General features: G+C 38.3%; 2 protein-coding genes across 3 annotated transcripts in view; both read right to left on the bottom strand.

The window, feature by feature from the left end:
* The window catches only part of TMEM263 (transmembrane protein 263), a 132,271-nt gene extending 113,624 nt beyond the window's left edge, over positions 1-18,647 (bottom strand). Inside the window, exon 1 of the mRNA XM_071798844.1 lies at positions 18,638-18,647. The gene's annotated coding sequence lies outside the window, so the exon portion shown is untranslated. The remainder of the gene's footprint in view (positions 1-18,637) is intronic.
* RFX4 (regulatory factor X4) overlaps positions 1-24,856 on the bottom strand; it is a 93,904-nt gene that overhangs the window by 24,486 nt on the left and 44,562 nt on the right. For both annotated transcript variants that reach the window (XM_065845507.2, XM_065845497.2), the window contains exons 5-13: positions 23,168-23,229; positions 17,903-18,116; positions 16,928-17,005; positions 14,932-15,095; positions 12,579-12,679; positions 10,754-10,812; positions 8,951-9,095; positions 5,582-5,676; positions 3,935-4,052 (exon numbers count right to left, since the gene is read on the bottom strand). In XM_065845507.2, coding sequence (XP_065701579.1) covers positions 3,935-4,052; positions 5,582-5,676; positions 8,951-9,095; positions 10,754-10,812; positions 12,579-12,679; positions 14,932-15,095; positions 16,928-17,005; positions 17,903-18,116; positions 23,168-23,229 — 1,036 coding nt within the window. The remainder of the gene's footprint in view (positions 1-3,934; positions 4,053-5,581; positions 5,677-8,950; positions 9,096-10,753; positions 10,813-12,578; positions 12,680-14,931; positions 15,096-16,927; positions 17,006-17,902; positions 18,117-23,167; positions 23,230-24,856) is intronic.

Below are 24,856 nucleotides of genomic sequence, written 5' to 3'. Positions count from 1 at the left end.
TCTAAAGGAACAGATATAAGTTTCTGTCAGAATTAGAACCCTAAATTGGCTGCATTAGTGACACGTCGTGTTATGAATTATCTGAATGACCTGTGTCATTGAACAAGGAAACGAGAGACTAATCAAAAGGAAGGTAGAAACAACCTTTTGAGTCTCCTGAAGGTGTATCTCCAAAGCTTTGCCTGGACTGGATGAAACATCCATTAAATGCCAGCCATGGAGACATTCGCAGCAACTGCAGATGTCTTAAAGGATAAGACCTGTGCCAAAGCTTTGCTCTGTCATACATTCATAAGGTTCAAACTGATAATTAGGAAAACAGCATAGCAGAAAAACTATTACACAATCTTTCCCTAATTATCAGTTTGAACCATGTCAGCAGCACATTTGGCCTGTTCCTGTGCTTACCTCTGAAGATGCCTTTGATACTATCTCTTACACTGTCATGACAGGGGTGTGAAAAACTTAAGGGCTAGAGGGCTTAAGGGAAGAGTATGGAGAAAAGAAAATCTGGGTGATGGAGTCAAAAAGGACTTTGAAAATTAATAGTAAAAGGAGGTTATATGCATAGCTATCTGCCACAAATCCTCAAGTAAGATTTGATTAAAGATGGAGCACTTACTAATGTTGTTAAGAGGAAGGACTGGGTAACACTATGGACTATTGTAATGGAAATGAAGTTTAATAGCGCGGTGTTATAAGTTCTGCTGTTGGCGATTTATATCATCCTCTGATTTATATACTTCCTCTATAGAGGAAGCACATACAGAGCACATATAGCCACAAAAAACCAGATACATAAGAAAAGACCATGGATACATTTCAGGGGAAAATTAGACACTGTGTAGTGTCCTTCTGAAAGGAATAACATTCATCTGCAGAGGAAGATTGACAAGTATTAGGATGAACTTTGGTCAGTATATGCAGTAGACTCCATGACACAGAGTACCCGTAATAGCTCCAGACAGGATTTGATCATACGATGTTTTCTAAAAAAGCTCCTATGTTTATTTAGACTTGCATGGAATATTTAAAACCTGTTCATATCAGTCACTAAATAACTCTGGCAAGTGCAAATGCAGTCAGGTTAAAATAATAGCCAGTCCAGCAGCTGGCTTAAACCAGAGAAAGATCACCAGCTGAGAGGAAAACAGAGATCAACTACTGCCAGACAAAAAAAAGCCTCACATAGATGTATTCCTTTTGAAATTCCACTACTATATTTTGAGGAATAATACTTCCATGGGAAAAAAAAAAATGCATGAAGTTTCAAATTCAATTGAATTTCATAATGATTGGTTTGTTCACAGGAAAGTTAGGTTCATCTTGGGATGCCAGATTTATCACAGCAAAGCACAACTACCCCTACTCCAACTTCTGTACTTAAACATACTGTTGAGGGGCAGAAGAAGTGATTTGAAAGACCCTACATCCTTATACAACTCTAGCTGGCAATTCAGCTTTCAAAGCGACTCTGAGCACATTCTTCTTCTGTGTGACCTGCATAGTCTTTGTGTTTAATTCTCTCACTCCATGGCTTCTGGCATCACTGATATGAGCTGAGCACACACACTGGGAGGTGAACACACGCCTTTGTGTTCTTGGGCAAGGCAGCACAGACAAAGGACATACATGGTTGCAACACCTTTGCTATGGGGAGGAAGTATTTGGCTGCTGGTGCACCTGGAACATTGAGTTTTTCATTTGTTTCACATATCTATGTAAACCAAAATGGGAACAAGCTTCCCCAGCCTTTCAAGGGTAAATAGTGGAGTTCTTCACTGAACCACTGCAGAGAATTTGTTTAGAGAATATTCTAGGCTCAAAGTCTTGTAAAATGAAATACTATTCAATTCAACAGTGCAATAAAGGCAGCAGACCTGGCTGATCACCTTCTTCCTGACCTAGGATTTCCCCAGTGGAAACCTAGATTATCAAGAATCTCCACGAAATACTCACTCTTCTTCTGATTACAGTTTTTCAGAGGGAAGTGCCTATTGACTTTAGTGTAGTTACTATTGATAAGTATTTCCAAAGTAAGAAAAACAGGCCTAAATGCTGGCAAACTTCATGTGGTGGTACAAAGCTCAGGGTATTCATTGTTTCCCATCAAAGTCCTTGCTCAGCCTTAATTTAAAAGAAAAAAAAAAAAGGAAACTCACTTGTAGTTTCATAAAAATATTTGGTAGTGTGAACTCTAAATACTAAAATGCTAGCAAGCAAACAAGAACCCAAGATTTGCTACTTTAAAAAAAAAAGTCTTTGTTTTTGGGGGGTCTAATGTTTTATTTTGAAGACTTGAGGTTGGCAATACTGAATGCAAGCATTTAAAAACACTCCAGTGCCCTTGTCACTCTTTTGAATTTCTCTCTTCCTCTCCTATTATTTCTCCCACTGTGTATTTTTAAACTCTATACAGAGTTTTTGAGCTCAGAATTTGCGTGAAAGACACCAGACAAACAAGTTTTTGGTACTGAATGAATGCAATATTTTTACATTTTTTAAATGAGTTGAATGAAATGTAAGCTATAGAGTGAAACCAGTATCAGGGCATGCATTTCAGCTACACAGTAGATAGCTATTCAGTACAATGTATAATAATTTATTCTGTGTTAGCAAGCTACCGGTTTTCACATGAAATTGTTTGGTTCTTTCAAGTATATCTGCAAGTACTGAAAAGGATCCAGCTGTAGGTGGTAAACAATACACTTCTTTAGGAAGAGGTAAGAAGTCATTCAAGAGACTAGTTAAAACAGCAAATAGAATTTGGCCCTAATTTTTGTGAGTTAACAGAAATCATAGTAATGGTTACCCAGCTAATGTGTAGTAAGTATCAGCAGCCATTAACAGATACAGCAATTATGTGTAAGTAGCAAAACAACAGTGAGATTTCCAGATCTGGGGAAAACCATGGAGCTCCTATTACTAATTAGTTACTTTGTACACTGGATGCATTACCCAAACACTGCCACCAACTGTGCCTTTGATATGCATAGACAGGAAGGAGGGAGGGAGGCAGAGAGAAAAAGGGAGCGGGAGAGGGAGTGAGACAGAGGAGTTTTTTTTTCCACCTGCCCATGCCACCAAACTTAAAATCTTTGCAGAATCAAATCTCTGTGCTACCCAGTCCAGTGCCAGGTATTCCAGCTTCCTCCAATCAAATTTCTTTGTCACATTTTTCAAGGGTAAAAATATTCTGTCCCATATATAGTAAAGATCCCATCATTTAACACATTATTTTACTTTTTAAAAAAAAATACACTGTGATCATCTGAGTATATATATTACTTGAATTGGGGGGAAAAAAAATAAAAATAAAAAAATCCGTCCACAGAAACAGTTCCAGTGCAGTAAAAATGCAAAACTTTTTACCTAAGTTAAAAACAAACGCATATGGAAAGAAATATTTAGAACAGTAAATCAGTCTTTGTTTCTCTCCATAGAACTCACTTAAATGCATACATTATTCTGAAAAGCTAGAAGGAACCCTTAAGCACTGGAGAGTTTCTGTCATCTAGCTTGGAGCTGTTCATGTTCAGGGGTCATTCTTTTGGAACTTGCTCAACTCTGATTCATTAACAAAGTGTTACATGGTCTTGCAGTGACAGAGTAGCGTCATTAATAAAACTTATCATTATTTTTGTGTCCATGGTTAAATAACACTTCAGACATTTTGAGGGAAATGAGATAGGGATAGCTCAGGCTTCTGCCTGATGGAATGGGAATACGATTTTGGTATCATTCTCCCTTTTGAAAACCTGAAGGCTCCTCCTGCCTCTGCTGGAGCTGCACCTGAGCAGGGAAAACTCCACCCTGCAGAAACTGAAGATACGTCTGCTCATGGCAGGGGGTTGGACTAGATGACCTTGGAAGGTCCCTTCCAACCCAAACTATTCTATGATTCTATAGTATGATTCTGTGAAAATGGAAGTACCAAAGCTGGGTGCACTGTGCAAAGTCATGTCTCGAATCACTCGAGTGCCAAAACAGGACCACATCAGGAGGAACTGCTGAGCTACTTTCTTCAAAGAGCCTTGTCTCTTGGCAGCTACCTGCAAGAAAGAAGATACATGTGACATGGAGAAACTTTTATTTCTACCACCTGATACAGCTGAATGATGCACATATCGATCTTTTATATGTGTGTATATATATATATATATATATATATATATATATTCACACACATACATACTGAAAAACTAGTTACCATTATATTCACACTGAAATATACACTCAAAAATTTAAAAAACCAAACCAAACCAAAACAAAACAACCAGGAAAACAACCTTACACAAAAATCCAACTTGTAACCATATACAGCCTTCAGAAAGAGGAAGACATAAAGTACTATTCATCACCCAGGCTGAATTTCCTTTATAAATGGTGAAAGGACTGCCAAAAAAATTGCCCTGATCTTCATCTTAACCTAGGTACTTCCATATTCATTCTTCCTTGCCAAGGAAGCAATTTATAATCAAGAACGCTTGATCTACACTGAAAATTTATATTAACATTTCAATTAAAGTTTACTATTGAATATAATTTTTTTTTGTTCCTTCACATTTTTTTTGTTTTTGTTAATTCACTTAATTATTTTGCTAGCAAAAATACTTTCCAGAAAGTACACTTTAGGCATCAAGTCTTCAAAAATGTATTTACTATAGCCATATGTGAGTTAAAGAATTAGGTTCATCCAATCGGCTAAAAAAATTCATGTCAGGTTCCTCATGAAAATTAACAGTTGAGGTCTGAATTTCAAATTGCATTCCACTGACTAAAAGAAAAGTTCCCCAAAACAGTCAATACATTTCAAGTAATCTGAGGAAGTATCTGTTGTTTTGTGTATGGTTCTTTTGCAGCAGAGGGGCAGGCACTATTTTTTTTTAATTATTTCTCAGTTCTGACAGCTGCAATGAAGAGTTTAAATTCTAATAGGATGTTCTATTAGAATACAAAGTTCTATAGGATACAAAGTATAGTTAGTAACGGAAGCTAAAATAGTCATTCAGTTTCACACTCTATGTAAAATTATGGCAATACCTGATCATTTTTGAAAGTATTTTTAAAATATATGTTAGTAGGTTTCTGCACACACTTAAATCAAAATGAAAATACAAGCCTTGGTATCCCAAATCAAAAGGCAACATAAACATATCCTTGACTGAATGGTAATGTAGACTTTCTTCCTTACAATTGAACGAATACAAATGAATTAACTAACCTAAATATCCAGACTAGATAGTGCTTTTTATTTGCACTATGTAGTTAGGATGAGTCTGAACTCATCTTTCCACAGCCCTGAAGTATTGATTTGACTGGAAACCTCGACCGTGTTCCATTTGTGAATATCATCTTTTGGGACAGAACAGAAGGAGAATCCTGAGTGTGAGCAGTTCTCAAACTGAGCATGAAAACTGGTAGGATGTTGCCTACTGCTGCTTTACTCATGCTTATTACCAATGCATGTCTTCTTTGTTGTTTTGGTTTGATTTTTTCTTTTCTTTTCTTTTTTTTTTTTTGCTAGAATAGAGCTCATACTGCACATCAGTGACCCAGGTCCTTACTCCTGCTTACCAACCTTCACAACACATCTGTCCACCATGGAATCCAGCCACTCGATGTACGACTCAATGGGGGACTGTTCCTCTAGAAGGTGATCAAACTCCTGATACACTGGGAGACAAAGAAAAAAACAGCCCACCTCAGTACTTGGATTTCATTTCAGACAAAAGAGAAACAAATCATAAAAAGCTGCCAATAACATCACAAGTTTGCTGTGGTTTTTATAATAGATTGTTTAGCTATAACAAATATATCTTCTTTGGTGCTGATCCAATAAGTTTGCTTGGTCTTTTATCTCCTTTCTACTAAAAGTGATGGAGTCATTGGAAGTGGTATTTTAATGTGAGCAAATCAGGACCTATTGTTTAAAATTGATCGTTTGATTTAAGCTTCAGCTGTCTGGTGTGCCCAGAAGAGAAGCATTCATGGCGTTCTCTACGAAGAGTGTGAAGGTAGGCCTTGATCCTGGTGATGAAAAAGGGCATGCATAAAATTGATTTAGAAATGCATAAAGAATGTTCTAAGCACCAAGTGGATGAGTATTGTTGACAGGGCTCTCATCTGTATAATGCTTTAGTTGCAAAAACATGATTTAGCTGCTGCAAATCATCTATTTGCAATGCCAGACACACACAAAGAATTTCCATAAACTTCTGCTTATTCAAAACACATTGCTACCAATGCACTGAATTTACCAAGAAGAGTTTTCAAAAGCAGACTGAATACTTTTAAACTTCTCCCAAACACACAGATTCATATTTTAATACGGAGAGTAAAAGCAAGTCATTCAACTGCAGATCTTAAAATTGCAAGTCTGTAGTTTATTTATGAGGATCAATGACTGGAAGACAAAGAATCATGCACTTTGACACCTTAAGAAACTGTTCTTCAACTCAGTTAAAATAAAAGGCCAAATAGGTCAAGAAGAAAGATACTTTCTACCTGCAGTGCTACAGAATGATCTCAATGCACTATGCATTTCCATTTCTGCTTAATTATAAATAACAGGAGGAAGGAATTTCCCACAATAGGGAAGACAGTGAGGGAGGTGGAGGAGGCAAATCTCGGAGATGACAGCTAGAGAAGTGAGCCAGAGAGGCTGAGAATAAGGGAAAGAACAAGCTCCCTGGTCTCTAAGTTGGATAAGGAAGACAAGCAGGAATGCATTTGCTTCACACCTGACTTTAACTTTGTTTAATTTAGACTTGCAAAGCCTGGATAGATCAGAAACACTAGCTGGGGAAGAAGGGAAATAATTATATTTGAGTCACCCATATCTTGTTTCACTGAATGGGCAACTTCCCTTTTTTCAGAACAGGATCACAGAGGAATCTAAATGTTGTCTCCTTACCCAAGTATTTGGCTGGACAAAAACTGCCTAATACAACAGATCAAGTAATTCATATGCTGTGCAAAGAGAGGAACAAGAGTGGAAAAATCAGTTGCCTGCTTTGCTACTGGAGCAATTCAACTGTGTACAACCACCTGTTTGAGAAAAGTAACTATTTGGCCTGTAGTGACTGTTAAAAATACTGCAACAGGGTCTGAGAAAGAAGGAATAAAGAAGAAACCATGTCAGAGACAGCTACCATAGCAGAGCAGGAAAGAGCTTGTCTTATACCAAATCATTTTTCTCTAAGCTTTCTTAGAAGCTAATAAACACTTTTTCCCAGTTACAGTAGTTAGAAATTATACTTTCTTGGTTAATAATACAAAAAATGTGAAAGCAGGCCTTAATTCCATGTAATATGAGTCATATAGAGTATGATCTTTTCTAAGATCTTCGGCTAAGTAAAATAAACATCGAAGATGGAGCGGGGGAGTCTCAATTCTACAATCATCTCTACACATATCTGCACCTCTTAGTGAAATCCCATCTCATGATGAACATCCATGTTACATTACCGTTTCTGGGTAATTACTTAGTGGACTTTACGGGCCTAAAATATGTAAAAAACTGTTCAAATCCATTAGTATTCAGGAAAATACCATTTGATTTGGTTACACTTAAGTTTATATTTAAATAGTTAACACATATAGAAAAAGCTTTCCTGAATAATAGGAATTTTCTGAATGAGAGCCAAGACTGTTGCTTCATTAGGGATTATAACTTTGAGAACTTTGTTTTTTCACCCAGTGGGATGACGTTGGGTAGATATTGAAAACATAACAGAAGACGGAAGGATGGACCATATTCTGGTCTCCAGTCTCCCTATGTCCTACCCTCCATGCCACCATGTCAAGTTTCTAGCTCCTCAAAAGGGAAGAGGGCCATGTCAGGAAAAAAATCAAGGGTTAAGAAGGGGAGGAAAGAGTACCAAGCACATCTCGCTGGAAAACAGCTAACAGAGATTGCAAGGCCTGTCCCTAAATTGGGGAGAAGACTTTTAGCGTTAACAGGATGGGACGAGTGCCAAAGTCAACCTTGAAGGGTCCAGTGTACATGCTAAGGTGTCACCCCTCCTCTTCCCAGCCACTCACTGAAAGAGTGACCCCACTGGCAAACCTACCCTTGCAGGGGTCCCACAACTGAGTGCCCAGGTTGCTCCCCGTTAAGGCTGGTTCTGGATAAAAGATGACTGGTCCTCCTCAGGAGAGAGATGGCAATACAACAGGTCGGTTCACAGGGAAGTGAGGTTATGAATGACGTTAAAGACAAAGCTGGTCACCTTGGGACAAACCCAGTGTGCTTAGGGTTACACCTAAGCTTACAACCATGAAAATTTGCTGGACAATGTAAGTTAAATTTTATATTTACAAAAGATCTGTGACTCTAAAACCAATTTGCCAACATCTACAAAGTCGCTTTTCAGTTCATGCCCCTCACTATACTTGGCAGAATCTAAACTAGCCAATGAGTTTGCTCAATACAGGACTTCTATTTCCTCATGAAAGTTCAGGAAAAAAGCTTATCCCATCAAATGATCTTGTTTATGAAAACACTGTGTAAAATTGAACTTTTTATAAAGAAAAGTTTTCACGGAACTCAACTACACAGCCACTTTAGTGTCAAAGCCATTCAAAAGACAACTCTCCTGCAATTCTACAGCAGCAGAGGCTGGATTCTATCAGATTCAATGGTTAATTCATAGATTCATTTTGCTCAAGTTCATGGAAAAAAAATCCTCCTGAATCTGGGTGCAAGTTTTGTACCATTGGCTATTCTGGTTATTAGAAAGAAACTCACAATGAAAGAGTGCCCAGATCTATGCCTCAAAACATTAGACCTTTACAGGGCTTTGCCTTATATTTTGATAAAGGTCTCTATACTTATCTTAAGCCTCCAAGCAAACCACTGGCTGCAAAAACAGTGTTACTTTCACTGAGCTTGTTTTCCAGCAGGAAACCAAGTTCACCTGGCTTTATTTGAGGGTTCTGCTCTTACACTGTATGATGAGCTTTCTGTGTTCCTCCCGTGAGTCCTCCATAGTATAGAGGGTTTGTTTGGTAATGCTATTCAGATCCACATTCCTCCAGTCCTCCAGCATTTGAAATGTGATGTCCGCACTGTGGATCACCGTTCTTGATGCCTGTAATCCAATCCAATCTATTCATTAGTTCATGGTTTATTAGGTTAAAAAATAGGCCTTATCCCCTTTTACGCTTCCTTAGCTAGGCTCACTAAGTTGATTCTCCTCACGGACTCCCACCCACCAGCTTGATGTCTTATGGATGTTACAGGGCCCTCTAACCACAGAGAACTCTGAAGTCTTTTTGCCTACTTTAATCAACTGTAAATATTTCGCTTGCACTCACCACAAACCCCAATGAGCAACCCTAATCTGGTGATGAGATTGCTAGGTTCCTCCATCTCTAACACCTCCGTTGGTTTTCTTAGAATCATAGAATCATTCCAGTTGGAAGAGACCCTCAAGATCATTGAGTCCAACCATAACTTAACTCTAGCACTAAACTATGTCGCTAAAAACCTCATCTATGTTTCATCTTGATCAACTTCAGTTCAAAACAAAAAAGCAACAAGAAAAACCAAGCCAAAACTGAACAAACCCCAGTCAGGTTTGTACCCTCCCCACTCCCAAACTGTGAAGACTCTCCTTCTTCCCTCAGTCACATGAAAAACTTAGAGCTCATTTGCCTTCACATCAGATCTGCTTCCTGGCTGGCTGAGACAGGGGTCTGCTGTTGAATGGGGATGATGGGCTGATAGAAAAGGGATTGACAGAAGGTCATGGTCTCTGTAAATTAAGCAGAGATGATAACCCAGACTAAGGTTATCAGCTTCCGCAAGGAAATGATACATTTGAAGAGTCCTTCATGTAAGTTAACTATTTGATCCTAAGTCCAATGCATAACGTTGTTGTCTCTGTATCTTGATTTCCTCTGAATCCCTATAGACCTCCAAAGTTCAGTGATGACCCACCATGTTTGAGGAAAGGTAACACTGGTAACTTTGCCTCCACCACTAAAATAATGGAGGAAGAAATCTACACCTTGCAGAGCTCCCCCAGAGCTTCTTCCTGTGGGCTTCACCACTCAAAGGATTAACCTGGGGTGTTGGATACACCTTCCAAAAGTGGAGCTTTCAGTGTGACAGGGAAAACAAACTGTTTGCTCCAATATGTGGGTGAAATGTTAATGAACTCAATGCATCCTTCCCCTTTTTATACTATGCAGAATTTGGCCTCATGAATTTTTGATAACTAATTGTGATCTAAACTAACTGATGAAAAACAAACACTTCAGAGTAGTTCTTATATTCACTTGCTATGGTTGCAAGAATATTTCTATTTAAAACCCCAGTGGTTAAATCATTTTGTGTTTTACTAATCTGCATCTGATTTAAATACACAATTAGAATTGGATTTTTTTGTCAGGCATATGGAAATTTTTCTTGCTTTGTAATAGTCCTGAGACAGACCACTCTGAAGTCATAGGAATAGCTCTCATGTATTTCATTGAAATGAGTCATCTCTTCAAATCAAGTAACAATTTTGTTTGATAAAAGTTCCCCGCTAAATTTAAAGATCTGGGGTTGTGAGTTATCTAGAAAAGTATTTTTTTGCTGATTACTTTTTAATTTTGTAAAGATGATCACAATAAATGTTGGAGACAAATTTTTAACATGATCTCTTCCTCTTTGGGTAAAGTCCAGCCTGCCAATCCATACAATTATTTGAAAAGTTAGTAAAAATTGTATTCAGCAAACTTGGGTAACTGAAATATTTACTTGGCAGAGATGATTTAGTGATGTCTGTCGCCGAAGTATTTGTGAGAATCTTCTGGACACTGCAGAAAATAAAAAATAAATATTTATATATTGTTTGAAATAAAGAAAAATATTTCTAAAAATATTAAATTCAAATAAGAACAAAAAAAAATATATCCAGTTTCCTGTATACAATAGCCCAGTTTTAACTTACTTTAAACCTTGACCTAAAACCTTAAATCTGGATGCTCAATCAGTTTTACAGAGGCATATTACAAGCAGTGATTTATAGATGCTGTGAATAATCAGATGACAAGAGAAATGTGGAGGACAATGGAAGAGCTTCACTTGTTCAGCATAGCAAATTTTCTCTTGATACACAAAGGAACTGAAGACCAGAAATAACTACTTAATAGAAAGAAAAATGTTGGTGCAAGAACAAGTGGACATAAAATAATGATAGCTATATTATGCATGGAAATTAGAAAAGGTTGCTACTTAGCAACTTAATGCAAACAAAATTTTTGGAGTCTTCTGACTGGAGTAGTAGGAGCTAAAATCAGTTTTGGGTAGAATTTGATCAAAGTTTCTGAAAGAGATGTAGGAATATGCTATGAGGTAAGATGGCCCTGGAGGCACTTGCCAGTTCTCTGATCCTATTTTAGTTCTTTCAAAGCAATATGGACTTTGTATTAAGGTACTTCCTATACTTGGATTTTAAAATGTTGTATTGTGCATCTTTTGTCTGAAATTTGTGACTTGGGAACTACAAACCTGATCAAGGCTTGTAGTTACTCCTCTCAGTACCTCCATTTGCTGTGCACACTATCACAAATTCTGACAGGGAGGAAACAATTGCAGGAGCAACAAAGGCTCATGTAAAAGGTGGGATGCACCAAAGTTTTTCCTTATATTAGAATCACTGAAGACTTGCAGATCTACCCAGACAGGCCTTAGACGTGGTCACAGAGTAGGTTTTCCCTCTGCACTGTACATAGAGGCAGTTAAAGAGTACAGATTGAGAATGACTAGAAAATGCAGTGTCCATCTCATCCTTTTTCCCTATAAGATCAGAAAAGATTTTGCTGTTGCAGATTCTCGGTATTTTTGAACTGACAAAGATGTGATAAAGCATATTCTCACTTCTGACTCTGTGTAACTTTGAAAATAAATTAGTAAATAACACAAAAAAGCTAAAACGAGTTGCTCCAATTTACATCCTGACTGTTCTTAGTAAAACATACACCTAATTTTCCATGCTGATCAAAATAGTTAATCCTTCTCCTAAATTAGTTTTTTTTCTTCTTCTTCTTTAACTTTGTGGTGTGGAATTTAGTGCTCATGAAAGGCAAAGAATTGAGAGCCGTGAAATAAAGCAGACTTTATCAATAGGTGATGTGCACTGCAGGCATCTACAAAGCATGTCTGAAAAGGACTAGTGCCGTTTCCTGTGGTGACAGGGTAATTTGATCTCCTTCATTTTTAACTCTGGCACTTTTTTGAGCAAGGGCCTCAAAGCTGTATTCAAATTGTGCTAGCCAAAGGTTTGTTTAATAATTTCCTTTGCCTAATATCATCCCTAATGTTTGCTTATTATCAACAAAATTAATTTCTTATCAGAACCCACAAGAAAGGAAAGGCAAATCTTCTAATTTTGAGCAGTGCCTCGTTTCACTAAATGAAATTGGTTCTCATGAACAAGTGGAGATTGTAAGCGAATACAATATTTATAATGCTCACAGTCTTTAAAGCCGAAAAGAACATTAGCCTCACTTCCAATTAATTTACACTCAATAAACACTGTATACATTCCAGGTTAATAGGAGAGAGATTGGGAAATACATACATTCAAATTTGATATTTCGTAGGTTTTCTGGTAAATCATGGAGAGCTACTTTCAGCCACTCATCCAGTTGCTTTGCAAACTTTCGTATCACCTGTGTCAAACTGAAAAGAGAAATCAGTCTATCAGAACATGTTTACTCTGTGCTTTAATCTATAAAATCTGTGAACATGTAAATACTATGAGCCAGTTATTTACAACTCACTATTATGCAGATTTGCTGGCATATTTGAGTTTGTAGGCATGAAGAAAAACTTCTGACTATGTTTGGAGGAAAAGGAAAACACATCATGTGAGGTTCAAAACCTGACAAAGAATGAAAGTCACTGTACTGCACTGCTTTGATACTTATAAACGGTATTCTTAGCTTGAAATAAAATCATTCCCACTCTGTGCAAACACAAGAACATAGAATCAGAACTGTTTAAAGAACACAACAGATCAAGCTTCTGATTTCAGCTCAGTTGTATACAGGGATGTGCAACAACCATATATGCTGCAGGCAGTGAGCGGGTGATGATGGTGGGAAGGAATTTCCAGGCCAAGCCCACACAGGTGGGGAAGCAGGGGCAGAGCAGGACCTGCCTGTTTAGCTCTGCACAGGAGAGGAACTTCCCCAGTCAAGTGAGATTTCTCTCTTCCCGCTTACTACCCTTTCATGAGGGCTCCATAATTTCCTGCTAAACTTGGTGGGCAGCTTCTTCTTGGCATTGCTCAGTAAAATGGCCATTTCCAGGAAAAGTTGCAGGGTGTCGTGCAGGTGACTCCAACAGTTGGTGCTGCCAGGCTGAGCTGCACTGCATGGAGCAATACTCCAGACACAGAAATGAGAAAGAGAGGGAAGATACAAGGAACTTTCCCTCTTTCAGCCGGGCAGCTTATTCTGTTTGCACTCCTAAGACGCTGCACTGAGAACGGAGCAGGTAAAATAAACACAGCCACAGGCCTGCTCTGCTCCACACAGACACCCAACATGACAGGGAATGAATGATGACTCCTGCACCCACTAAAACGTGGCTTTTCTGGACAGACAATATTTGTTCCCAGGAAGTACCTCAGAGGGTTCTGGCTGAGTCAGCAAGATTTTCTTCAGGAGCTTCCATTGCAATGAGACCCTTCTTCACCCCCTCCAGTGCAGGCTATGGCTTAATAGCCACAATCTGGCCCTTTATATGCATTACAAAAGTCTATATTCACACTCAAGTCTCTCCTTATTTGCTATGAAAGAACTAAGCAGCTTGAGAAAAGGACTGCTGTTCTGTTTAATCCTTCCAATAAAATAGACTGGGGGGGGGTGAAGGGCAAAGCCTGTAAAAATGTACATGTCTTATCAAGGAAAGCCCATGCTTCTAACAGGTTTCTTGTGGAAATACTTTGACTGTACTTTAGCAGTCATACAGTGTGCACAGGGGAGCAGAATATCTTGAAAACATTTGTCATAATTAGAACAGCTTCAAAATCTTGAGGGCCAAACATACAGCACTAATAATAAACTCTTAGAGCAATATTCTTAACGAATTACTCAATCTCAGGAAAGCATCAATCAAGTAATAATGAAGGTGTACACATATATTTAGATGATGCTCATCTTAGGAAAATCAAACAGGGAAACAGGGTGGCAGCATTGAGTGATTACACTTTTTGCTGTGAACTGCTGATCTCTGTCCTGCTTCACCTGTTAAACAAGACTTCTTGGACTCAGATGAGGTCCAGGTAGGAAAAGAACAACTGAGATCTACCATATGGAATGGAAAAGTCAATTTAGCTTTGAAACAAAGTAGGTGAATAAGATAACATTTCAATCAAACCAGCTTGTCCAAGACTTCACAAGTATGATCTTTGTGTTTTACACTCCTGGCAAGCAGAATAACAATTGGGGTCCAAGAGTGTAAACAGAGACAAATGCTTAGGTTTCAGTATCTGAATATGTCTATGACTATTCACAAACAGAGCAGCCAGGCCAGCTCCTTTTGTTGCTATAATTCAGAACACTGTTACACTGTTATCCCAGGCTAGTAGAAAAGCGCATGAAATTTTCAGAAGACAGTGTGGCACTCTGCAGCCTGCAGATTTCAGATGTTACCTGAAAGTCAGGACATGACTACCAGCTTGATTTTAATAAATCAAGAAGAAAGTGGTATCCTTTATCACACAAAAATTAACTTTTTTTTTTTTAATACAAGCCTTGTTAAAATCAGAACACTTCTTTAGGAACATGTCAGCTCTTTGACTCCCTTGAATTGACACTGATTTAAACTCAATCAACAAGCAGCTTTTTAAGAACTGGTGCCATTCTTGAAGACATATAACAAAGACAGCTGAGCTAAAAGTGGTCAGTGCTGCCAGCTACACTGACCTGTCAGGTAATGCTTGTAGTACCGTTGGCATCAAAACTCCAGAAATTGCTTTGTATAGAATTGAATCACAAACTCCCACTATATTCACTACAGTTGAAGAACCCAATACAGGCAGCATATGAGGAGGCATCCCTTGCCAAAAGTGCAGAAGAAAACTTTGAACCTGCAATCACAAGAAAAACCAGGAATGTTTAAGTGAAGATAATCAAAGGCCACAAGTACCATTTTTCCTTCAATGACCCTTCTTACATAGTATTCGTTTCAGCCCCGGAGCTGGACTGATGGTGCACAACACAGGCAACGCATATTCCTTAACCAGACAGGTTTATACTATAACACAGACGCAATGGTGTAATCAATCAAAGGGCGAGGAAACACTCTGAGTTGGTGACAGGGTGTCTTTATGTTACTACAGTAGACATGCCCGTGGGTACCACCACATTTTTTACCTTCCATCAACAGCTGGTGAGTGTAACTCTGTGGCTTCCACATGTCAAGCCTTTTTCTCTCTCTTTGCTCTCTGTCCCTGTATACAAAAGGATGCGGCCTAGGGCTTGGTGTAGGGAGGGATAGGAGGATAGCATGTGGCTTACAGGGATCAGTATACCATTCCCCACCTTCATTTGGGAAAGAACCACTACACTTTTGGATTTCTTCTTTCCTTCACTATGAAGGAAGTAGAAGAAAGAATGGAGAAAGGCAAAAAAAAGAAAATAGGGAGGTGCTTTCAGACACAGCAAAATATACCTCTGAAATTTTTAATTTAGGAAATGAAAGTGTAATTAAGTGAACGTTATGATCAGTTCTACAGAGGTCAGAACACCAGCATTCATCAGTTATAACCTCTTGCACACGATTGGTACTAAGTAACGACACCTGGGGCAGTAAAGAATATTTGCCTTTTATATATTGTTGCTGCTCTGCCCCTTCACCACCATTGATCCTGACAAACAGATTCCCTAACAAAATATAACATCCCGCTCTTAAGGAAGTATTCCGAGACTCATCCAGCAAAAGTCCATGGATTTGTGTCACATATTTCTCTCACATGGAAACATCTGAACTTGGTATAATGACTTAAAAGAGCCTCAGCTTTAAAGCAGAAGAGTATGAGAATTAAACTGTGTGAGGAAATAAAGCAGGGAGTTTCTTGCCATTGTTCAGAAGACAGTGCCAAAATACAAAATTTCCTTTGATTTTTTCCAGGACCTGGATGTCATATTTGAATTAGGCCCTCAGCATCTCTATGGTCAGATTTGTTTTCGGACTGGAGGCCTTTCCCACATGTAAAATAAAACTGCTGGCATTCCAGTAATGTTTTATTTTTCAGTTCTAATTATAAAGCTGTCTGTATGCATTGCCAGAAACCCCTCAGATTGCAGGAGGTACAAACCTTATCTGTCTCTAATGGATTGTACCCATCTCCAATGGATTGTATCCACTGCTGAGCAGAGCATGTGTTCAGAGCTGCACTGCAGTATGGTTGAGCAACTGGGGACTCCAGCTACAGCTTTCTGGGATGTCTGGGAGACTGCTGACCCCCCCAGCTGCCCTGCACCTTTCCTAATAGACCAACAAAACCCACCATTTTGACTGTGGCACCTGTCCTGTGTTTACGCTGAACACCCAGAGAAATTCCTTCAAACAGAAATCAGTTCCAGCTCAAAGCTTAGAAAAGTGGTGACGGACACACTTCTTGAGTTGTAAGAACTGAATTGTTCAATATCTTGTAAGGGGATGTTGCTGCCTTAATCTTGCTGGAGAATGGAAAGACAAAAAATTTCCACTGCTTTCATTCCTCTAACTTGCACAGTGTTCTGAGATTTAACGCTATCGCTCACATATTATGTACTCAAGTACAGCTATTGTTCATTATTTGTGAAAAGGATTGGCCACCACAAACCCATAAGTTTGTAATATCACATTCAAAATAAGCTCTCAGATCTATTAATATCCCATATATCATTAAACTACAACTGTAGTTTCCAACCATACCTCATCAAAGTTTGCTCTTATTACAGTGTCGAGTATTCTCTGACAGTGAGTTCTGTACATCATAATAAAGGTAGAAACCTGAAAAAGAATGAGAGATAGGCACACAAAAGATCATTCTACTTTAAGAAATGTGCTTTTAAAACTATCAGAATATTGAGCACAAAAAAGTAAGTTTTTTCTTCTTACCTATGCACAATTGCAAAAATAACAAAATCAGAATCTAGTTAGATTTGTTAGATTAGCTTAAAGATGAGTTTTCTTCTTAGAAGTAAATTCTTCCTTTGAATTCATGAATTTTTCTATGTCAATGGAGATTCTTCAAAAGTAAGACGAGCAAAAAGCCTCAGTGAGATAAAAGATAAGAATGTGGCCCTAATTAGGACATAAAGAACTATAAAACCCAATTCTTTTGTCCACTTTACATTGATACTACACATATGAATAGCATTACAAAACTAGCAAGCTCAGCTAAGAGCAGCCAGAGCACTTTTGTCATATGTGTGGATAGGATTCTCTCCATTTCTAATCTAGCAGGATAAGAAATGCTCAAGAAAGCGTCAGAACTGTTTTCCAGTTTGCCATCAAATGTGTTCATAGATTAAAGAGCTATAGTATATTTAAAAACATCTACCCTCAAACCTCACCTGCTGTATGTAATGTAACTTTAAAAAAAACACTGTGCATAGGCTTCAGAAATGTTGTACAGCAGTGAGTGTCAGCTGCCTATTCTAAGGGAAGATACTTCTTCCTATTACATAAAGTAATTAAGACCCTCATAAATAAAATAATAGCATTATTAAACTCACTCTCATTTAAAGGTTTTGTATTTTAGATAAAGCTTTCATTCAGAGCAGGGACCAAAAAAAACCCCAACCAAACAGCCAAAAAAACAAAACCAAAAAACACAACCAAAACATCACCGAAACATAAAAACCCACAAAACAAGAAGCTGAGAAAAGATTTGCAAAGTGTTACCTTCTCCTCTGGCAGACTGGCTGGCAGATTTAGATCTTTGACATTTGGAAACTCTGGCAGCAATGTTCCCAGTTTGGATCGTGGTGAATACGCCACTGTCTGTTTGGTTACTTCTTTTTTTCCTGTTTCGTTGACCCAGGCTGCTCCTTTTTTAGAATACATCACATCATAATACTGGGAATTTTCTTTCACTGCAATTCCATAATAATGGTACCTAATACACAGAGATGTATATTTTATAAAGCAGATTGTTTGAAAATTTAAAAAGAGGAGGGGGAGGTAAGATAAACTGATAATGCAAGTAATTTCTACAGGAAAACAGAGTGCAATAGTTTATATCTTATTAACAAGCACTGATTCAGTAGCAGAATATTGGGTAATATATTGGGCTTCCAATTTTAATTCCTTCTGGTAAAAGTAGATCTCTTCAGAGTTAACAAAGCTTATTCTGTTGCAGGGCAGTAAAATAATGGACTTCCATTTTTTTCCTTATTATTAAAAAACAAACAAAAACAAAATTAAAAAAAGCATCCTAAAGCTACTTGTTGGCAGAGCTCTGCTGTGCAGCTGCTCCTTTAGTTTTGCAGTAAGCCGAAGTACAGACCCTCTGGACTGGCCCTTCTGTTGTTATTTCAGCTCCCTGATTTTAAGACTGTTTGGGGCTGGTTTGATCCTTGAAAAGCACAAGTTTTTATTGCAAATGCATTGTTCAGAAATGCTTCAAAAATTGAAAACAGTTCAATGAAATGAGAGGGGGGAAAAGGCTTGTGCTGGAAAGCAATGAACGGTAGGAAATGTACAGTTCAGAATTATTTGCTTCATGACTTACCATCAGCACTGGGCTTAAATCAGCAAAGGACACTACACAACCCTGTAACTCTATGCAGAACACAGTGGGAGTTACACAGTGCGGCTGTGCTATAAAAGTGGATTGGTGGCCTAGTGGCACAAGTTCGTGCTACAATTTAGCTTTATTATATGTGTTAATGGAGGCACTGATTATCCCGTCTAATTCTTGCATCCAAGTAGCAAAGGTAATCTTATTTCTTCGGTAATTTGCCAGCTTTTATTTTTGTTTCTCAGCTGCAGACACCACGAACCCATCACACAAATTTTTTAAAAAGGCAACACAAATTGTGTGGCTTATATATTTTTGATATCACTTTACTTTCCTAGAGGGAATTTTCAAGTATTTTCCAGTCCTCTACTTACAGCCTTTCAAAAGCCTGTCAGAGCATGATGAGACACTGAATCCCACTATGATGGCAGGAGAAGTTGCCATCTCTGGATGTTTGTGTTACTCCCCAGACAGTTACTGATTTCACAGTGCTGACAGCAGATCTGTTCACCTGAAAGGACTCAAGATTGCTTAAGGCAAAATCAGCTGGTTTTACGAAGGTCATTTATTAAATTAGTGAGAGTAGCATCTAAGTGATGGTAGTTTACACTAACTCCAGTGATTTTTTTTTTTCCTTTTTTTCACTCTCAGTCATTCACCCACAGATCAATGCATGTCCTAATATCCAGCAGAAAGTGGTGGCAAAGAGCTGGAAGCCCTAATCTTGTCTACCAGCACAGATGGGGTGAGAGGAGGCCTGGGGAGTTTTAGCAAACTTGTAGTATGTGGCTCCCTTGCCAGGCGCACTGAGGACATTACATGTTGGCCATTAAAAATAAAAACTATCCTGAACTCAATATTGAATAGTTCAACTTAGATTCATTAAAACATTAAGCTGACATGGATTTCCTAGCTTCAATACTTTAGGAAGTCACAGTATCTGCTTCAAATCTGCCCATCAGCACTTAGGCCAAAACATATATTCCACACTAGAAACCAGGCTTCAGATCAATCCTAAACTGTAACTGGCAACTAATGGCAGGTGTGTGCTAACACTGCGGTTGTAACACCAGCTGTAGAAGTTCGTCTCTTCAGCTTGAATGGTAACAAAGTCAGCTTGCAGTCCAAGGCCCTGGTTGGGTCTCTAGCAGCTGTCATGCATGCACCGCACTTAAAAGCTGTAAAGCTCAGATACGTTCTGTGCAGTATGTCTGGGGCTGAGGAAACCAAAAGGAAATGCTGCAGGGAGCTGGCACCACAAATCACTGAGGAAAGTTTGGGGAGGAGGGAACATGTCACATCAGGCAGGACTGCAAGTATTCTAGATGGACTGAGGTTTGCATAACTTAAACAGGGGTCAGTCTCTCCTACCAAGCTCCCTCTTAAATAAACTCCAGATAAAAATGAACTAAAGCCTAGAAAATGTAGCAGAATTTCACTGAGCATAATTTAATTTTTCGTATATTTCACTTGCCGGTAAACTACATAAAAGAGTTTTCCAGGTAGCTTCAAACTCATATAGACAGCAATAGCCAAATTAACTCCAAGTTTTTTTCAGAAAACCCATCCCAAATGGCAAAAATTCACTTGTGCACCTTATGAAGATTCTTCTCCAAGCAGTTTTCTGTATTTCTATTAGAAAAAAAATCACAACTCAATAAACAGAGCTGGAAAGTTTGATCTGCAAAAGAATAATGCACAGACTGCATAATTATTTTGTGGTAAACAGTGGAATGCCTTTTCCTCTCGTAGATCTCTGCAGCGCTCCTTTAAAAAAAATAAGTCAAATTCCCTTCATACCGTGTAGTTTCCATCAGTTTAACTAACCTCTTGTGTACATAATTGGAGAGTTTCAAGGTACAGCACAGCAAGGAATCATCTTCTGTGTTTAGCTGCCGGCTCATGGCTCACCTGGTGGTGGAACTGGTTTTAAGCTCAGTGCAATAAAGAACAGCTGCACGCTTACAGCAATAAACCCAGCTGCAAGAATGAAAACCTCACAACTGATGACCAAGAGTATAGCACCATTGTAGCTCTGAACTTTGTCATGTTACAAGGCAGCCGTGCTATAAAAAGATTGAAGGCAGAACAGTGTGAAGTCAGATAATCTTAACCACTTCCATGGCTGAATTTCCTTTGGCAGTAGCAGGGAAGTAGAACGAAAATCATACTGGTAGTGATTGGTCAGCACAGCTGGTGATAAAAGGACTGAAGTGTTAATACCTAAAGTAATTTCTTTATGTAACACTTAATTGGAATGTGGTCAGATGTTTTGGAAAAACAAAACAAAAACAAACAAACAAAACCACAAACACACACAGAGCTCTGTTGCAGCTGTACTGGGTCTAGCAAGGAGTGTATTTATCGAAAAGAAGCACAGTGTGTATGTAGTGTGTGTTTATACCTTTCCTCTTCACTGGATCAAATGAGGAGGATTCCTCTGTATGCTATAATCCCTGGGGTGTTAACCACTGCCGAAGAGGTAGGCATCCTCTTCTGGAGCAGAAGAACTCAGTTGTGTGCCTACTGAGGCTGTGAAATTTGAGTAACCATGATGTCCCTCACAAGGGTGACCAGGGATTCTCAGAGCCCAAGGGTTTTGCCTGGCACAGACAGCGTGATTTTCAGAAATCCCTTCGTGTTTGCTAGACAGGGAGCAGAACCACTGCAAGGGTGACATGAGAGAGGTGTGTGACCTGAAAGACCCTCTGATAGGCGTGCAGGTTAGGGGGAAAATATGCAAGAAATATTCTCATTGGTTTTTAGCCATACTGAGAGTAAAAAGACATAGCTTTTGTACATCAAGACACCCCTAGTCAGCAGATCAAGAGCACCTTGCCCCTCTGAGAGACTCCTGGAGCTATGGGACGTGCCCCACTTCGAAAATACAGCAGTGCTTATTCCTTTCATTAAACAGGAAGACAAATAACAAAGCTGTAGCCAATGTCAGAATGGTGTGATGGCTTACAGCAGGTACTCTCACCTGAATCCTTCCATAAAGCAATAAAGCAACTTGTGCATGCTTTCACTCTGTCTTTATGAACTTCCAAAGAACTCATATTCAGAGCTAAATCCTGATTCTCCAAGTCTGGACCTATCATGCTTTCCTAATATGCTGTTGGACTAGCCCAGAAATTGCACCTGGGAGATTCCCAGTATCTCTGTTATGTTATAGCAGCTCTGAATTTGCATTTGAGAAGATATTTCAGGTCTTCAATTAGTTGCTTATATATGACTGCTCTACTAAAAGAAAGCTTAGTTATAAAAATTAGGAGAATATCAAGTGACATTTTGTCCCATCAAAGAGATACTGCTTGGCAAGGACTATTTGTTAGAAGAGCACAGTGAAGTTAATTTTAGTGGCATTTCTTTAGTGCCTTCTTTTTTTCTTTTAAAGAGTAGGTCGTTTTAGCTTCAGTATGCAAGTTCAATTCTCATAGCATATTTGTCTCTCAACATTTATCAATATGGTGTTTATAGGTTTAATTTTCTAAAATAAGTTTTACCAGCAAAATTTTGCAAACACAGGTTTTCCTTCCCCCCTCTATAGTTTTCCACTTGTGATCTACAGAGACTACCCTTAGACTACCCTGTAGGATTCTGTGAAAGTTAATCAAGAAAAGCAGATGTGTGTATATGTGTGTGTGTGTGTGTATATATATATACACACACACACACGTTTTGGGGGGCTTGTGCTTGCCATAAAAAGATTCAAAACTCCACTGGAAAAATTTCATGAAGTCCACAATCAGAAAAAATGTATTAAAACATCACCATATCCTCTTTATAAAATAGTAGAAATACATCTTGTCAACAACAGGGAAAAGTCAAATACTCCAGGAAGTGCACTGTTTTTCTGAATCAATTTATCATTGTAGAATTAGGATGAACTGTTTCCAGGAAGTATCATCTTTTGGGTAAGGCAATAAATTAATTCCTTGATCACTTAAAGATATGTTGGATTTCATTACACAAGAAAAATGGTGATCAAATCCAGATTTGTGGACAACTTCAGTTTAGACCAATGTATGTTCCTACCTAAATTCCAGATAGCTTTCTGCCACTTGTTCTCTAAACTGAAACATGATGTTAACCAACTGTCATTTTCCAGCTTCCCACAGTAGCTCCGTTACTACTGGGTGGTAACGTGCTTTACATCATGTAAAATGAGTTGAGATAAAAAACATCAAAGGAACAATACAGAAAATATTGCTGATTAAATCAGTAAAAGGCCTCCATTAGACTACCTTTGCAGGACTATCACTGCTGAACCAATAAGACCATTAAAAGAATGGAACCTCCAGCAAAGTTGTGGTTTAAGTCCCCAACTGGACAAGTTATTCCCTGATGGCGTACTGTTCTATTCAGTAAAACGAGAGCCAGATGAGGCCCTATGTGAGATGATAATAAGACCATGCACTGCTTACTTTGATTGACCTCTGGTTCCAAGTCTTCTTGTTGTTAGCTGTGGAAACTGTTGCCTTATTATCTGCAAATACATAGAACAGATATTTGTAAAAATCAAAAAGCACATTTACTAATACTTAATATAGTCTGTTAAGACAGAAAAACTACAATGTCAGCAAAATACATGGCAGGAGAAATCAGAAATGAAGCTTTTAATTTTTTCCATTAGTGAAAGTGGGGAAAGACACTTCAAAATTCAGTATAATTGCATTAACTACCACTATTTTTAAAAAAGATTTTCAGAAGTTACTACAGTAGAATATATTTCCTTAAAAATCTAAAATCAATTCTGTCTCTAAACTAATGAAGATTATACTTAGAACTGGCCTGATATTTATTTATGTCAGTTTGCGGGATCAACAAACTTTCCTTTTGAGAGTTTTGGAGGCCACAGCTCTTTTAAGACTTGCACTGTCCTTCCATTAAACACTCCTTTTTCTAAAAGATTATTCCCTGAAAAGATTTTGGTATTTGACAGGGGCACAACTTCTACCTGTTGTAAAGACAGATACCTCATAATTAATTGATCCTCTATGGAAAAAACAAGTGCATCTCAGAAACAGCAGGGTATTATCAAAAATCTGGACTCCAGTCTGTCAGCAGAGATTAAGTAAACATTGTTACTGTAAAACAAAACTTCTTTAGTGCCAGATGAATTTAAGGAAATGGATTAATGAATGTAGATTGTGCCTTCATTAATCAGAGCCTCTGTCAAGCAGGCAAGTCCTGATGAAGATGCTCTGGTGCAGTTGCTGGAAAGGAGTTCAGCACCACACGGGATTGCACCTGATTCGTGGTGTGGTCTGTAGGAGGAGGAAAATTCTTCTGGCAGAACAGTCATGCAAGAAAGACTACAGTAAGCCTTGAAGATTCACTTGCAATAGGAATTGCTTCCTTTTAAAATTTATAGTCTATTTTGTTTTCATTATCTAAATTACTAAATGCTTCCTCTTTGGGAGGGACAGCAACTAATGCTAAAGGAACACAGGCATACAAGATAGACTATAACTGCTTAACTAGAAGAAAACGTCAATTAAAATTGATTAAATAATATAGATTTTTTTTTTTCTCCATTAGCCGTTTTGCCACCATGATAAATATTTAATCCTGATTGATGACTGAAAGCTCTGGAACATGTATTTAGATCAAAAGGTGTTATATAAATGAAGACATTACAGTGTCACACATTTGACTATTTCTTCAGTGTTTTTTTTTTTTTTTTTTAGCAAATGTACTATCATCTTCCCTTTGTATCACGTAAAAATTGACCTGCATTGGTTTCCAAGAGCTTTGCACAACACGGCTGGTGTCAAAAATGCAGCATAGACTCAGAGTCGCTAGGTTGTTCAGCTTTAAATTCTGGAGCAAAACTTCAGCAAACAGTAAAACACTTTTGTGGAGCTGTGAAAGTTCAGCCTAGCTGTTTGATAAATGAGCAGACAGGCAAGCAGCCCTTCTTTCTTTTTTTGTATGGATTCAATGAAGCCTGCCTAAAGAACACCACATGCTGTTCCAGCTACTGATCTAACATTCCGCAACATCTCAGCCTTCCAAATTCCCTTTAATTACACATTAATCCCACCCCTCTCTCTTTCATTTTCTGCAGACAGGGTTGGGGGCTCCACAAGGCTGTGGGAAAAAAGGCAGTG

Source organism: Patagioenas fasciata, chromosome 1 (assembly GCF_037038585.1).
Source record: "Patagioenas fasciata isolate bPatFas1 chromosome 1, bPatFas1.hap1, whole genome shotgun sequence".
NCBI lineage: Eukaryota > Metazoa > Chordata > Aves > Columbiformes > Columbidae > Patagioenas > Patagioenas fasciata.
Note: the sequence above shows the minus strand (reverse complement) of the source record. Positions and strands in the feature narration are given on the sequence as shown.